General features: G+C 42.4%; 1 protein-coding gene across 1 annotated transcript in view; it reads left to right on the top strand.

Annotated features, from left to right (window-relative positions):
* The window catches only part of LOC135530952 (fascin-like), a 40922-nt gene extending 22882 nt beyond the window's left edge, over positions 1-18040 (top strand). Inside the window, exons 5-7 of the mRNA XM_064959124.1 lie at positions 8880-9001; positions 9240-9410; positions 9963-18040. Coding sequence (XP_064815196.1) covers positions 8880-9001; positions 9240-9410; positions 9963-10168 — 499 coding nt within the window. The 3' untranslated portion in view covers positions 10169-18040. The remainder of the gene's footprint in view (positions 1-8879; positions 9002-9239; positions 9411-9962) is intronic.
* Positions 18041-19756: the final 1716 nt, after the last annotated feature.

The following is a 19756-nucleotide window of genomic DNA, read 5'->3' as shown; positions in this document are numbered from 1 at the left end:
CACACTATACACTATACACACTACACACTATACACACTATACACTATACACTATACACACTACACACTATTCACACTACACACTATACACTATACACTATACACTATACACTATACACACTACACACTATACAACCTATACACTATACACTATACACAATATACACACTATACACACTATACACACTATACACTATACACACTACACACTATACACTACACACACTACACACTACACACTCTACACTATACACACTACACACTATACACACTATACACTATACACTATACACACTATACACTACACACTCTACACTATACACACTACACACCATACACACTATACACTATACACTATACACACTATACACACTATACACACTACACATTATACACTATACACACTACACACTATACACACTATACACTATACACTATACACACTACACACTATTCACACTACACACTATACACTATACACTATACACTATACACTATACACACTACACACTATACACACTACACACTATACACTATACACTATACACTATACACACTATACACTATACACACTATACACACTATACACACTATACACACTATACACACTATACACTATACACACTATACACTATACACTATACACACTATACATACTATACACACTATACACACTATACACTATACACACTACACACTATACACACTACACATAATACACTACACACACTACACACTACACACTCTACACTATACACACTACACACTATACACACTATACACTACACACTTAACACTATACACACTATACACTATACACACTATACACTATACACACTATACACAATATACACTATACACACTATACACTACACACACTATACACACTACACTATACACTATACACACTATACACACTACACACTATACACACTATACACTATACACACTATACACACTACACACTATACACTATACACACTACACACTATACACACTATACACTATACACTATACACACTACACACTATACACTATACACACTACACACTATACACACTACACACTATACACTATACACTATACACTATTCACACTACACACTATACACTATACACACTACACACTATACACACTACACACTATACACTATACACTATACACTATACACACTATACACACTATACACTATACACACTATACACACTATACACACTATACACACTATACACTATACACTATACACACTATACACACTATACACACTATACACTATACACACTACACACTATACACACTATACACACTATACACTATACACTATACACTATACACTATGCACTATACACACTATACACTACACACTCTACACTATACACACTATACACTATACACACTATACACTACACACACTATACACACTATACACTATACACACTATACACACTACACACCATACACACTATACACTATACACTATACACACTATACACACTATACACACTACACACTACACACTATACACACTACACACTATACACACTATACACTATACACTATACACACTACACACTATTCACACTACACACTATACACTATACACTATACACTATACACTATACACACTACACACTATACACACTATACACTATACACTATACACACTATACACACTATACACACTATACACACTATACACTATACACACTACACACTATACACTACACACACTACACACTACACACTCTACACTATACACACTACACACTATACACACTATACACTATACACTATACACTATACACACTATACACTACACACTCTACACTATACACACTACACACCATACACACTATACACTATACACTATACACACTATACACACTATACACACTACACATTATACACTATACACACTACACACTATACACACTATACACTATACACTATACACACTACACACTATTCACACTACACACTATACACTATACACACTACACACTATACACACTACACACTATACACTATACACTATACACTATACACACTATACACTATACACTATACACACTATACACACTATACACACTATACACACTATACACTATACACACTATACACTATACACTATACACACTATACATACTATACACACTATACACACTATACACTATACACACTACACACTATACACACTACACATAATACACTACACACACTACACACTACACACTCTACACTATACACACTACACACTATACACACTATACACTATACACTATACACTATACACTATACACTATGCACTATACACACTATACACTACACACTCTACACTATACACACTACACACTACACACTATACACACTACACACTATACACACTATACACTATACACTATACACTATACACTATACACACTATACACACTATACACTATACACACTATACACACTACACACTACACACTATACACTACACACTATACACACTATACACTACACACTATACACTACACACTATACACTATACACTACACACTACACACTATACACAACACACTACACACTATACACTACACACTACACACTATACACTACACACTATACACTACACACTATACACTACACACTATACACTACACACTATACACTACACACTACACACTATACACTACACACTATACACTACACACTACACACTATACACTACACACTACACACTACACACTACACACTACACACTATACACTACACACTACACACTTTACACTACACACTATACACACTATACACACTATACACACTATACACTATACACACTATACACACTACACACTATACACACTATACACACTACACACTACACACTATACACTACACACTATACACACTATACACACTACACACTACACACTATACACTATACACTATACACTATATACACTATACACACTATACACACTATACACACTATACACACTATTCACACTATACACTATACACTATACACACTATACACTATACACTATACACACTACACACTATACACACTATACACACTATACACACTATACACACTATACACTATACACTATACACTATAGACACTACACACACTACACACTACACACTATACACACTATACACTATATACACTACACACTACACACTATACACTACACACACTACACACTACACACTCTACACTCTACACACTACACACTATACACACTATACACTATACACTATACACTATACACTATACACTATGCACTATACACACTATACACTACACACTCTACACTATACACACTACACACTACACACTATACACTATACACACTACACACATTTACATTACATTACATTTAAGTCATTTAGCAGACGCTCTTATCCAGAGCGACTTACAAATTGGTGAATTCACCTTCTGACATCCAGTGGAACAGCCACTTTACAATAGTGCATCTAAATCATTAAGGGGGGGGGTGGTGAGAAGGATTACTTATCCTATCCTAGGTATTCCTTGAAGAGGTGGGGTTTCAGGTGTCTCCGGAAGGTGGTGATTGACTCCGCTGTCCTGGCGTCGTGAGGGAGTTTGTTCCACCATTGGGGGGCCAGAGCAGCGAACAGTTTTGACTGGGCTGAGCGGGAACTGTACTTCCTCAATGGTAGGGAGGCGAGCAGGCCAGAGGTGGATGAACGCAGTGCCCTTGCTTGGGTGTAGGGCCTGATCAGAGCCTGGAGGTACTGCGGTGCCGTTCCCCTCACAGCTCCGTAGGCAAGCACCATGGTCTTGTAGCGGATGCGAGCTTCAACTGGAAGCCAGTGGAGAGAGCGGAGGAGCGGGGTGACGTGAGAGAACTTGGGAAGGTTGAACACCAGACGGGCTGCGGCGTTCTGGATGAGTTGTAGGGGTTTAATGGCACAGGCAGGGAGCCCAGCCAACAGCGAGTTGCAGTAATCCAGACGGGAGATGACAAGTGCCTGGATTAGGACCTGCGCCGCTTCCTGTGTGAGGCAGGGTCGTACTCTGCGGATGTTGTAGAGCATGAACCTACAGGAACGGGCCACCGCCATGATGTTGGTTGAGAACGACAGGGTGTTGTCCAGGATCACGCCAAGGTTCTTAGCGCTATGGGAGGAGGACACAATGGAGTTGTCAACCGTGATGGCGAGATCATGGAACGGGCAGTCCTTCCCCGGGAGGAAGAGCAGCTCCGTCTTGCCGAGGTTCAGCTTGAGGTGGTGATCCGTCATCCACACTGATATGTCTGCCAGACATGCAGAGATGCGATTCGCCACCTGGTCATCAGAAGGGGGAAAGGAGAAGATTAATTGTGTGTCGTCTGCATAGCAATGATAGGAGAGACCATGTGAGGTTATGACAGAGCCAAGTGACTTGGTGTATAGCGAGAATAGGAGAGGGCCTAGAACAGAGCCCTGGGGGACACCAGTGGTGAGAGCGCGTGGCGAGGAGACAGATTCTCGCCACGCCACCTGGTAGGAGCGACCTGTCAGGTAGGACGCAATCCAAGCGTGGGCCGCGCCGGAGATGCCCAACTCGGAGAGGGTGGAGAGGAGGATCTGATGGTTCACAGTATCGAAGGCAGCCGATAGGTCTAGAAGGATGAGAGCAGAGGAGAGAGAGTTAGCTTTAGCAGTGCGGAGCGCCTCCGTGATACAGAGAAGAGCAGTCTCAGTTGAATGACTAGTCTTGAAACCTGACTGATTTGGATCAAGAAGGTCATTCTGAGAGAGATAGCGGGAGAGCTGGCCAAGGACGGCACGTTCAAGAGTTTTGGAGAGAAAAGAAAGAAGGGATACTGGTCTGTAGTTGTTGACATCGGAAGGATCGAGTGTAGGTTTTTTCAGAAGGGGTGCAACTCTCGCTCTCTTGAAGACGGAAGGGACGTAGCCAGCAGTCAGGGATGAGTTGATGAGCGAGGTGAGGTAAGGGAGAAGGTCTCCGGAAATGGTCTGGAGAAGAGAGGAGGGGATAGGGTCAAGCGGGCAGGTTGTTGGGCGGCCGGCCGTCACAAGAAGCGAGATTTCATCTGGAGAGAGAGGGGAGAAAGAGGTCAGAGCACAGGGTAGGGCAGTGTGAGCAGAACCAGCGGTGTCGTTTGACTTAGCAAACGAGGATCGGATGTCGTCGACCTTCTTTTCAAAATGGTTGACGAAGTCATCTGCAGAGAGGGAGGGGGGGGAGGGGGAGGAGGATTCAGGAGGGAGGAGAAGGTGGCAAAGAGCTTCCTAGGGTTAGAGGCAGATGCTTGGCATTTAGAGTGGTAGAAAGTGGCTTTAGCAGCAGAGACAGAGGAGGAAAATGTAGAGAGGAGGGAGTGAAAGGATGCCAGGTCCGCAGGGAGGCGAGTTTTCCTCCATTTCCGCTCGGCTGCCCGGAGCTCTGTTCTGTGAGCTCGCAATGAGTCATCGAGCCACGGAGCGGGAGGGGAGGACCGAGCCGGCCTGGAGGATAGGGGACATAGAGAGTCAAAGGATGCAGAAAGGGAAGAGAGGAGGGTTGAGGAGGCAGAATCAGGAGAAAGGTTGGAGAAGGTATGAGCAGAGGGAAGAGATGATAGGATGGAAGAGGAGAGAGTAGCGGGGGAGAGAGAGCGAAGGTTGGGACGGCGCGATACCATCCGAGTAGGGGCAGTGTGGGAAGTGTTGGATGAGAGCGAGAGGGAAAAGGATACAAGGTAGTGGTCGGAGACTTGGAGGGGAGTTGCAATGAGGTTAGTGGAAGAACAGCATCTAGTAAAGATGAGGTCGAGCGTATTGCCTGCCTTGTGAGTAGGGGGGAAGGTGAGAGGGTGAGGTCAAAAGAGGAGAGGAGTGGAAAGAAGGAGGCAGAGAGGAATGAGTCAAAGGTAGACGTGGGGAGGTTAAAGTCGCCCAGGACTGTGAGAGGTGAGCCGTCCTCAGGAAAGGAGCTTATCAAGGCATCAAGCTCATTGATGAACTCTCCGAGGGAACCTGGAGGGCGATAAATGATAAGGATGTTAAGCTTGAAAGGGCTGGTAACTGTGACAGCATGGAATTCAAAGGAGGCGATAGATAGATGGGTAAGGGGAGAGAGAGAGAATGACCACTTGGGAGAGATGAGGATCCCGGTGCCACCACCCCGCTGACCAGAAGCTCTCGGGGTGTGCGAGAACACGTGGGCGGACGAAGAGAGAGCAGTAGGAGTAGCAGTGTTATCTGTGGTGATCCATGTTTCCGTCAGTGCCAGGAAGTCGAGGGACTGGAGGGAGGCATAGGCTGAGATGAACTCTGCCTTGTTGGCCGCAGATCGGCAGTTCCAGAGGCTACCGGAGACCAGGAACTCCACGTGGGTCGTGCGCGCTGGGACCACCAGATTAGGGTGGCCGCGGCCACACGGTGTGGAGCGTTTGTATGGTCTGTGCAGAGAGGAGAGAACAGGGATAGATAGACACATAGTTGACAGGCTACAGAAGAGGCTACGCTAATGCAAAGGAGATTGGAATGACAAGTGGACTACACGTCTCGAATGTTCAGAAAGTTAAGCTTACGTAGCAAGAATCTTATTGACTAAAATGATTGAAATGATACAGTACTGCTGGAGTAGGCTAGCTGGTAGTGGCTGCGATGTTGACACTACACTAATCAAGTCGTTCCGTCGAGTGTAATAGTTTCTACAGTGCTGCTATTCGGGGCTAGCTGGCTAGCTAGCAGGTTGATTGCGTTACGTTACCTTAATAGAACGACAATAGCTGGCTAGCTAACCTAGAAAATCGCTCTAGGCTACACAATTGTCTTAGATACAAAGACGGCTATGTAGCTAGCTAGCTACGATCAAACAAAACAAACCGTTGTACTGTAATAGTTACTACAGTGCTGCTATTCGGGGGCTAGCTGGCTAGCTACGTTAAAAGAACGACAATAGCTGGCCAGCTAACCTAGAAAATCGCTCTAGACTACACAATTGTCTTAGATACAAAGACGGCTATGTAGCTGGCTAGCTACGATCAAACAAATCAAACCGTTGTACTGTAATGAAGTGAAATGAAAATGTGATACTACCTGTGGAGCGACGCGGAATGTTGACCGGGTAGTTGGAGTTCAATTCGGTAGAGGTTGGCTAGCTGTTGGCTAGCTAGCTAGCAGCATCTCCTACGTTAAGGACGACAAATAGCTGGCTAGCTAACCTCGGTAAATTAAGATAATCACTCTAAGTCTACACACTCTAAACTGCACACAATTATCTTGGATACGAAGACAGCGAAGACAACTATGTAGCTAGCTGACACTACGCTAATCGAGTCGTTCAGTTGAGTGTAATAGTTTCTACAGTGCTGGTGGATGTTAGCTAGCTGCTTAGCTAGCTGCTGGGCAGATACGTTAGGACGACGAAATACGATAATTATGCAATTATCTTTGATACAAAGACGGCTATGTAGCTAGCTAAGAAGAAATTGCTAAGATTAGACAAATCAAACCGTTGTACTATAACGAAATGTAATGAAAAGATATACTACCTGCGGACCGAAGTGTAGATGCGACCGCTCGCTCCAACCGGAACCGGGAAAAACACTATACACACTACACACACTACACACTATACACACTATACACTATACACTATACACTATACACACTATACACACTATACACTATACACACTATACACACTACACACTACACACTATACACTACACACTATACACACTATACACTACACACTATACACTACACACTATACACTACACACTATACACTACACACTATACACTACACACTACACACTACACACTACACACTATACACTACACACTATACACTACACACTATACACTACACACTACACACTATACACTACACACTATACACTACACACTACACACTATACACTACACACGATACACTACACACTACACACTATACACTACACACTACACACTATACACTACACACTACACACTATACACTACACACTAAACACTTTACACTACACACTATACACACTATACACACTATACACACTATACACTATACACACTATACACACTATACACTATACACACTATACACACTATACACACTATACACTACACACTACACACTATACACTACACACTATACACTATATACACTATACACTATACACACTATACACATTATACACACTATACACACTATACACACTATATACACTATACACACTATACACTATACACACTACACACTATACACACTATACACACTATACACACTATACACTATACACACTATACACTATACACTATACACTATACACACTACACACACTACACACTACACACTATACACACTATACACTATATACACTACACACTACACACTATACACTATACACACTACACACTACACACACTACACACTATACACACTACACACTATACACTACACACACTATACACACTATGCACTATACACTATACACACTATACACTATACACTATACACACTATACACACTATACACTATACACACTACACACACTATACACTATACACACTCTACACACTATACACACTACACACACTAAACACTATACACTATACACACTATACACTATACACTACACACTATACACACTATACACACTATACACTATGCACTATGCACTATACACACTATACACACTATACACTATACACACTATACACACTACACACACTACACACAGCAAGTAATCCACTACACACACACACACACACACTCTCTACTTGCGACTCAGAACCTCTTAACGAAATATGTTATTTTAACTGTGTGTGTGTGTGTGTGTGTGTGTGTGTGTGTGTGTGTGTGTGTGTGTGTGTGTGTGTGTGTGTGTGTGTGTGTGTGTGTGTGTGTGTGTGTGTGTGTGTTTAGGTCATCTAACAGTCATTTTGATCTGGAGTGGTGTGAGGGGAAGGTTTCTCTCAAAGCCTCTAATGGGAAATACGTTGCCGCCAAGAGGAACGGACAGCTAGCTGCTACCGTCGACAACGCAGGTTAGTCTGTCACCGTGGATACCGTTACCGTAACCGTGACGATACGTGCTGTAACTATGGCCGCAGCGGCCAGTGAATCTTATCGTTGGCAGAGTTGCGTCAGTTTTCCTTATTATTGAAAAATCTGTCAATTAAACAATCAATCAACTAACTGATCGAGACAGAAACCTATTCATTAACTTATCAAATGATCAACTCATCAATCCGTGTTTGATCCGTTTCCTTGTTTCGTCTCTAGGGGAGGCGGAGCAGTTCCTGATGAAGCTGATCAATCGGCCAATCATAGTCCTCCGTGGAGAACACGGTTTCATTGGCTGTCGTAAGGTTGGCACGGGAACGCTGGATGCTAACCGCTCCTCCTACGACGTCTTCCAGCTGGAGTTTAAAGACGGAGCCTACAGCCTCCGAGGTACACAGACACACCTACACAGGGCCCGACGGAGCCTACAGGGCCCCAGGAAAATATATTTTATTTGTTGCCTGAGTCCGTTTTAGTTTTTTTTCTCCCAAATTCCGTTTTCTTCTCTTTGTTTTTCCAGGTTTCCGTTTTCTCCTTTTCTCCTTTTCTGGTTTTCGTTCTCAAAATCCCACTTTTTTGTACAGGAAAAAAAACAAAATGAATTTGATGTTCTAAGTCCACAACAATGCTTAAATCACATCAGTAGCCCACTTTCAAGGTCTGGATTTGTTTTTGATAAATATTTTATTTTTGCGGGTGTAGTAACCTTATAATTCCAGTGCCAAGGCAGATCATGTGACCTCATTGCTCATAAACCGCTCCATCGCTCCATGTCCCTTCCTACTGCTCGGGCTAAAAACCACTCCGCGCTCACAGAGGGAATGATCTGCCGCTCCAAATTGAGGCTGTTCTGAGAACAAAAAGGGGATGCAACTCAATATTATCATGTTCCTCATGTTTTGGTATAATCTACAATAAATCTCTGTTCTCCCTCCTCTCTAGATTCACAGGGGAAGTTCTGGTGCGTGGGGGAGGAGTCCGCAGTGGTGTGCAGCGGGGACACGCCCACCTACTTCCTGTTTGAGCTGTGTGACTACAACAAGATGGCGGTGCGAGCGCCGGGGGGGCGGTACCTTAAAGGAGACCACGCTGGGGTTCTAAAAGCCAACGCTGAGGGGTTGGACAATGCAACACTGTGGGAGTACTGACCACCCTATAAAGTTAACATACATCATTCTGGGTAACATCAATTACCCCACTGTAGAAATCCTTTAAATAAGTATCTCTGTCTGTTATGACTTCACATGGGCAAATAGAATGTATAGAATAAAAAGGAACGTTTCAACCTGCCTGAGTCTGAGGGTGGAGTTAACCTTCCAGACATGGACTCGTATCAGCTCACCACCCAGGGTTTTTACTTGTGACATGTAGTTAAATGCACTAAAGAGGAACCATGGGTCCATAATGAAGATGCACATCTTTTAACCTGTCTGTTTTCAGAGGATAAAGATACGAACATTAACAACGTCATAGTTTAGAACAATATAAACAATATGGAAGAAAGTGAAAAGGAATCTACAAGAACCAAATATCAGTTCCTAGAAACACAACACTATGGAACAGTCCTTTCACAATTCACTTGTTGGTCCACATGGAAAACTAAAGGCATTTTCATGACAGAAGCAATTACAATTTAAACATGCAACTTTAAAAAAGTTTATATCACCAAATGTCGATTTTAAATATTTTCAAATGAGAGAATCTTATTTGAGTCAGAAAATGATGTTAGGTAAGATATACACTACCGGTCAAAAGTTTGGAAACATCTACTCATTCAAGAGTTTTTCTTATATTATTTTTCATTATTTTCTACATTGTAGAAAAGTAGTGAACACAACACAACTATGAAATAACACATATGGAATCATGTAGTAACCAAAAAAGTGTTAAACAAATCAAAATATATTTTATACTTGAGATTCTTCAAAGTAGCCACCCTTTTGCCTTTGCACACTCTTGGCATTCTCTCAACCAGCTTCACCTGGAATACCTTTCAACATATGCTGAGCACTTGTTGGCTGCTTTTCCTTCACTCTGCTGTCCGACTCATCCCAAATCATCTCAATTTGGTTGAGGTAGTGGGATTGTGGAGGACAGGTCATCTGATGCAGGACTCCATCACTCTCCTTGGTAAATTAGCCTTCACACAGCCTGGAGGTGTGTTGGGTCATTGTCCTGTTGAAAAACAAATGATAGTCCCACTAATTCCTAACCAGATGGGATGGTGTATCACTGCAGAATGCTGTGGTAGCCATACTGGTTAAGTGTGTATTGAATTCTAAATAAATCACAGACAGTGTTACCAGCAAAGCATCCCCACACCATCAACACTTCCTCCTCCATGCTTCACGGTGGGAACCACACATGCGAAGATTATCAGTTCACCCACACAGTGTCTCACAAAGACATGGCGGCTGGAACCAAAAATCTCCAATTTGGACTCCAGGCCAAAGGACAAATTTCCACCAGTTGAATGTCCATTGCTTGTGTTTGTTTCCCCAAGAACGTCTCTTCTTCTATTAGTGTCCTTTAGTAGTGGTTTCTTTGCAGCAATTTGACCATGAAGGCCTGATTCAGGCAGTCTCCTCCGAACAGTTGATGTTGAGATGTGTCTGTTACTTGAACTCTGTGAAGCATTTATTTGGGCTGTAATTTCTGAGGCTGGTAACGAATTAAGTTATCGACTGCAGCATGGGTAACTCTTAGTCTTCCTTTCCTGTGCCGGTCCTCATGAGAGCCAGTTTAATCATAGCGCTTGATGGTTTTTGCGACTGCACTTGAAGAAACTTTCAAAGTTCTTGAAATGTTCTGTATTGACTGACCTTCATGTCTTAAAGTAATGATGGACTGTTTTTTCTCTTTGCTTATTTGAGCTGTTCTTGCCATAATATGGACTTGGTCTTTTACCAAATAGGGATATCTTCTGTATACCACCCCTAACTTGTCACTACACAACTGATTGGCTCAAACACATTAAGAAGGAAAGAAATTCCACAAATTAACTTTTAACAAGGCACACCTGTTAATTGAAATTAATTCCAGGTGACTACCTCATGAAGCTGGTTGAGAGAATGCCAAGAGTGTGCAAAGCTGTCATCAAGGCAAAGGGGGGTGGGGGGGGGGGTTATTTTAAGAATCTGTGAATTTGTTTAACACTTTTTTGGTTGCTATATGATTCCATATGTGTTATTTCATAGTTTTGATGTCTCCACTATTATTCAACAATGTAGAAAATAGTAAAAATAAAGAAAATGAATGAGTAGGTGTTAAACCTTTGACCGGTAGTGTACTAAACCTTGCAGAGAGCCAATACATTCTATACATTAGTTTATACTGGATTACGTTTATATTTTCTTTAACTTTCATTTAGTTATGTTCCAACTTTCCCTCCATCATGTGCCAACATCAGTTCTTTTTAAGTCTTGGTTCCAATAGTTTATAGTTGTTTTTCTAAGAGATACAAGAGACAAAATTCACAACTTCTACAGCACAAACGGCAGAGTCATGTCTTCAGTGTAAAACTAACAATGACTCAATAATCCATGCATTCTGGGAATGTTATGATGTCATAAAGATACGGGCGGAGTTGGAACGTTGGCTGTCAGAAGTATTACAATGTAAAGTTCCTTTTAAATCCGTCTGTCTGCATATTTCAAGACATGACATATGAGGGGTGTAATGAGGGACCCAATTGGGGGGGGATACTTTACTCGTCAATGATTTAGAAGAAAACGTTGACCTAAAAAAAACTGGAAATCACATGATCATACATCATTACAACAGTGGATGAATGAAATATTGAAAACGTGTGGGCTACGGAGAAACATTCAACAGTGGATGAATCCAAATGTTTATTTAAATATTGAAAACGTGCGGGCTACGGAGAAACATTCAACAGTGGATGAATCCAAATGTTTATTTAAATATTGAAAACATGTGCGCTACGGAGAAACATTCTACAGTGCCATTTGAGGCCATAGAGTTCTACAAGCACTGGAACCTTCCAGGGGAGGACAGATGAGGGGGGGACATATGTGATGTGTACAGTAGCAGTGGGAACATGTGGGTCTGAGCAGGTGTGATGTCATTGATGTTTTGGTAACATCTGTTTATGGTCTTTGTTTACGCATGTTGTTATTGTAAAATTCTATTTCAACATGAAAACACTCACACTTTACAGTTATAATTATACACTTTACAGGTATACACTTTACAGTTAACACTCACACTTTACAGTTATATACTTTACAGTCAACACTCACACTTTACAGTTATATACTTTACAGTCAACACTCACACTTTACAGCTATATACTTTACAGTCAACACTCACACTTTACAGTTATATACTTTACAGTCAACACTCACACTTTACAGTCAACACTCACACTTTACAGTTATATACTTTACAGTCAACACTCACACTTTACAGTTATATACTTTACAGTCAACACTCACACTTTACAGTTATACACTTTGCAGTCAACACTCACACTTTACAGTTATACACTTTACAGTTATACACTCACACTTTACAGTTATACACTTTGCAGTCAACACTCACACTTTACAGTCAACACTCACACTTTACAGTTATACACTTTACAGTCAACACTCACACTTTACAGCTATACACTTTACAGTTAACACTCACACTTTACAGTTATACACTTTGCAGTCAACACTCACACTTTACAGTCAACACTCACACTTTACAGTTATACACTTAACATTTAACACTCACACTTTACAGTTATATACTTTACAGTCAACACTCACACTTTACAGTTATACAATTTACAGTTATACACTCACACTTTACAGTTAAATGCTCTACAGTCAACACTCACACTTTACAGTTATATACTTTATAGTCAACACTCACACTTTACAGTTATATACTTTACAGTCAACACTCACACTTTACAGTTATATACTTTACAGTCAACACTCACACTTTACAGTTATATACTTTACAGTTATACACTCACACTTTACAGTTAACACTCACACTTTACAGTTATATACTTTACAGTCAACACTCACACTTTACAGTTATATACTTTACAGTTATACACTCACACTTTACAGTTAACACTCACACTTTACAGTTAACACTCACACTTTACAGTCAACACTCACACTTACAGTCAACACTCACACTTACAGTCAACACTCACACTTTACAGTTATACACTTTACAGGTATATACTTTACAGTTATACACTTTACAGTTATACACTTTACAGTTCACACTCATAGTTAACACTCAAACATCAAAACATCAATATACACACATAGTGCCACATTATATTTGGCTCTGTTGTATCAAGGGCACTATAGTTTCCTAATGTCCCTGGGCCGATACGGCTGTATATGGGGCTACATATAGGGGACGGCTGTATATGGGGCTACATATAGGGGCTATACCCCAAACTGGAAATGATCACATCTGGAATGCTATAGGTTCACTCTCTGCCTTAACTGAGTCAGCTGGGATCTGAAAACAGAGACAGAACGTTACTCATCTGTCTGCACTATTAACCATCTCAGAGACAAGACGTTTCTCATCTGTCTGAACTATTAACCATCTCAGAGACTGAACGTTCCTCATCTGTCTGAACTCTTAACCATCTCAGAGACTGAACGTTCCTCATCTGTCTGAACTCTTAACCATCTCAGAGACTGAGCGTTCCTCATCTGAACTCTTAACCATCTCAGAGACTGAACGTTCCTCATCTGAACTCTTAAACCATCTCAGAGACTGAACGTTCCTCATCTGAACTCTTAACCATCTCAGAGACTGAACGTTCCTCATCTGAACTCTTAAACCATCTCAGAGACTGAACGTTCCTCATCTGAACTCTTAACCATCTCAGAGACTGAACGTTCCTCATCTGAACTCTTAACCATCTCAGAGACAGAACGTTCCTCATCTGTCTGCACTATTAACCATCTCAGAGACAAGACGTTTCTCATCTGTCTGCACTATTAACCATCTCAGAGACTGAACGTTCCTCATCTGAACTATTAACCATCTCAGAGACTGAACGTTTCTCATCTGTCTGAACTATTAACCCTCTCAGAGACTGAACGTTTCTCATCTGAACTATTAACCCTCTCAGAGACTGAACGTTCCTCATCTGTCTGAACTATTAACCATCTCAGAGACTGAACGTTTCTCATCTGTCTGAACTATTAACCCTCTCAGAGACTGAACGTTCCTCATCTGAACTATTAACCATCTCAGAGACTGAACGTTCCTCATCTGTCTGAACTATTAACCATCTCAGAGACTGAACGTTCCTCATCTGTCTGAACTCTTAACCATCTCAGAGACAAGACGTTCCTCATCTGAACTCTTAAACCATCTCAGAGACAAGACGTTCCTCATCTGTCTGAACTCTTAAACCATCTCAGAGACAAGACGTTCCTCATCTGTCTGAACTCTTAACCATCTCAGAGACTGAGCGTTTCTCATCTGAACTATTAACCATCTCAGAGACTGAACGTTCCTCATCTGTCTGAACTCTTAACCATCTCAGAGACTGAACGTTACTCATCTGAACTCTTAAACCATCTCAGAGACTGAACGTTCCTCATCTGAACTCTTAACCATCTCAGAGACTGAACGTTCCTCATCTGAACTCTTAACCATCTCAGAGACAGAACGTTCCTCATCTGTCTGCACTATTAACCATCTCAGAGGCAAGACGTTTCTCATCTGAACTCTTAACCATCTCAGAGACAAGACGTTTCTCGTCTGAACTCTTAAACCATCTCAGAGACTGAACGTTCCTCATCTGAACTCTTAACCATCTCAGAGACTGAACGTTCCTCATCTGAACTCTTAACCATCTCAGAGACAAGACGTTTCTCATCTGTCTGAACTCTTAAACCATCTCAGAGACTGAACGTTCCTCATCTGAACTCTTAACCATCTCAGAGACAAGACGTTTCTCATCTGTCTGAACTCTTAAACCATCTCAGAGACTGAACGTTCCTCATCTGAACTCTTAACCATCTCAGAGACAAGACGTTTCTCATCTGTCTGAACTCTTAAACCATCTCAGAGACTGAATGTTCCTCATCTGAACTCTTAACCATCTCAGAGACAGAACGTTACTCAACTGTCTGAACTCTTAAACCATCTCAGAGACAAGGCGTTTCTCATCTGTCTGAACTCTTAACCCTCTCAGAGACAAGGCGTTTCTCATCTGTCTGAACTCTTAACCCTCTCAGAGACAAAGGCTGGGGATCCATGATTAGAGGGGAATCACCCACGTGTTGTCCCAGGTTTAAATCAAGCCCTTATTAGAGAGGAATCACCCACGTGTTGTCCCAGGTCTAAATCAGGCCCTGATTAGAGGGGAATCACCCATGTGTTGTCCCAGGTTTAAATCAAGCCCTTATTAGAGAGGAATCACCCACGTGTTGTCCCAGGTCTAAATCAGGCCCTGATTAGAGGGGAATCACCCGCGTTTTGTCCCAGGTCTAAATCAGGCCCATATTAGAGGGGAATCACCCACGTGTTGTCCCAGGTCTAAATCAGGCCCTGATTATAGGGGAATCACCCACGTGTTGTCCCAGGTCTAAATCAGGCCCTGATTATAGGGAAATCGCCCACGTTTTGTCCCAGGTCTAAATCAGGCCCATATTAGAGGGGAATCACCCACGTGTTGTCCCAGGTCTAAATCAGGCCCTGATTATAGGGGAATCACCCACGTGTTGTCCCAGGTCTAAATCAGGCCCAGATTAGAGGGGAATCACCCACGTGTTGTCCCAGGTCTAAATCAGGCCCTGATTATAGGGGAATCACCCACGTGTTGTCCCAGGTCTAAATCAGGCCCTGATTATAGGGGAATCGCCCACATGTTGTCCCAGGTCTAAATCAGGCCCTGATTGTAGGGAAATCGCCCACGTGTTGTCCCAGGTCTAAATCAGGCCCTGATTATAGTGGAATCGCCCACGTGTTGTCCCAGGTCTAAATCAGGCCCTGGTTATAGGGGAATCGCACACGTGCTGTCCCAGGTCTAACTCAGTCCCTGATTATAGGGGAATCGCCCACGTGTTGTCTCAGGTCTAAATCAGGCCCTGATTATAGGGGAATCGCACACGTGCTGTCCCAGGTCTAAATCAGGCCCTGATTATAGGGGAATCACCCACGTGTTGTCCCAGGTCTAAATCAGGCCCTGATTATAGGGGAATCGCCCACGTGTTGTCCCAGGTCTAACTCAGGCCCTGATTATAGGGGAACAATGATAAAAGCAGCAGAACTGTCTTCCCAGGGCCAGAGTTGAATTTGAGGATTACAGGGAAAAGGATGCCATTTCGAACACACCCATAATATTTCTAAACCATCTCTTCCTCTGGCTGCTAACCTGGGGAGTCCAACAGCGTCTAACTGAGTCACACTAACTGGCTATAATGATTATTATAATAACTGGCTAGAACCATGGAACCAGAGTTTAGAACTGGTTAGAACCATAGAACCATCATTGAGAACTGGTTAGTACTGGCTAGAACCATGGAACCATAGTTGAGAACTGGCTAGAACCATGGAACCATAGTTGAGAACTGGTTAGAACTGGCTAGAACCATAGTTTAGAACTGGTTAAAACCATAGAACCATGCCTGTCTGTCTGTCTGGCCTAGGTTCTAATACGCTACAGGGATCTCTATGCACCCTGACAAGAACACACAGCTGTGATGCGATTCGGAGGTTGACATTAATAAGGATTCTAGAGAAAACATGATGATCTGAACCATGTGTGTCTGTGATGTAATACACGTCTTTGTGATGACGAAGAGCACAACTCTTTATTGATGAAACACTCGCCTGTCTGAACCTCTGCGTAGTCTAATATCGGGGCGCTGCTATTGGCCCGTGAGCACAAAGGGGGAAATCCGATTGGTTGTGGCGGTGCTTTGCTTGGTTTTCTATGTAACTCTGTTTCTTTTCATAATGTGGCATTTGTATTTCAACTTAAAGCCCAATAAAACTTCACAGTGTAAAAAGTTCCCTGAGAAACTCCTGTATTTTCTTCTTTTTAACTTCCTGACTATATGATTGACAGGAGCACATGATTAATACTCCCGCCTCTCTGGAATGTTGGGAAGCCTCCATCATCGTCTTGACAACCTCGCCACAGCTCAACTCCCAGCTGTTGGTCTGTGGAAAAGCTGAGACAAACACTACACACACACACACACACATCCTTATCTCGCTAATCCGCTAGTCATTAGTATCACAGCTGGGAGGATTAGCATAGCCTCCGTTAGCTTAGCTTCAACCTATAACACAGTTTGGAGGATTAGCATAGCCTCCGTTAGCTTAGCTTCAACCTATGACACAGTTTGGAGGATTAGCATAGCGTTCGTTAGCTTAGCGTTGCATAGCTTAGTTTCACCCCAGATGACAGCATAGCTAATAGGGCAGGAATCTTTAGTCTTAACCACCCACTCAGTTCACACAGCTCTATAGACAGACAGATCTCTGTAGACACACAGCTCTATAGACAGACAGATCTCTGTAGACACACAGCTCTATAGACAGACAGATCTCTGTAGACACACAGCTCTATAGACAGACAGATCTCTGTAGACACACAGCTCTATAGACAGACAGATCTCTGTAGACACACAGCTCTCTACTCAACCTAAACACAGAGGTTCCTTGCACAATGTTGACTTGACTTTCTCCTATTCTCTCTTTTTTCTCTCTCCTCTCTGTCTCCAACAGAACAATGTTGACTTGACTTTCTCCTTTTCTCTCTCTCTCTCTCTCTCTCTCTCTCTCTCTCTCTCTCTCTCTCTCTCTCTCTCTCTCTCTCTCTCTCTCTCTCTCTCTCTCTCTCTCTCTCAACCCTAGGTAGTGTCCAGATGAGCTTGTTTTAAACCCTAGGTAGTGTCCAGATGAGCTTGTTTTAAACCCTAGGTAGTGTCCAGTTGAGCTTGTTTTTAACCCAAGGTAACTGTAGTGTGTGCTGTCTAATTCTCTGAGATCTGGTTCTTCTCTGGAAAAATCATTATTTAAGTATTCTTGTGGTTTTACTGCCAGGGCCCTGCCAGGGTTTTACTGCCAGGGCCTGCTCTAGACGTTCCAGACTCTACCATAGGTTATGTGCTGTGGGTGACAGCAGGCATAGGTCATCTGAGAAGAGCAGGCATATAACCTCTGAATTGTGGAGACTAACACCAGGGGCTGAGGATTTTTCTAGAATAGTGGCCCATTCTTTGATGTAAATATTGTAGAGTGCAGGGCTCAGATTACAACCCTGACGAAGGCCCCGCCTCTGGTTAAAGAATTATGTTCTTTTCCTACCAATTTTGATGCTGCACATATTGCCAGTGATTTAATGATGTCATATGTTTTCTCTCTCTACAACAGAACAATGTTGACTTTACTTTCTCCTCTCCTCTCCTCTCGTCTCCTCTGTCTCTCCTCTCCTCTGTCTCTCCTCTCTTCTGTCTCTCCACTCCTCTGTCTCTCCTCTCCTCTCTTCTCCTCTCTTCTCTCTCCTCTTCTCTTTCTCTCACTCTCAGCAGAACAATGAGTTACAGAATGAAGGAATGCAGCAGTCAGCCCAGAACGCTGCCTATTCTCTGTTTCACAATGAGAGGATATAGGAGGTTCACAATGCTCTCAGTCTCTTCACCGGTGTACACTTAAAAACAGAGGATATAGGAGGTTCACAGTAACCTGGTTTAGTTTCTACTGAGAGGACAGAGACAGAG

The sequence above is a fragment of the Oncorhynchus masou genome, chromosome 5 (assembly GCF_036934945.1).
Source record: "Oncorhynchus masou masou isolate Uvic2021 chromosome 5, UVic_Omas_1.1, whole genome shotgun sequence".
In the NCBI taxonomy this organism is placed as follows: Eukaryota; Metazoa; Chordata; class Actinopteri; order Salmoniformes; family Salmonidae; genus Oncorhynchus; species Oncorhynchus masou.
The sequence above is the reverse complement of the archived record's forward strand: the minus strand, read 5'-3'. Positions and strand labels throughout refer to the sequence as shown.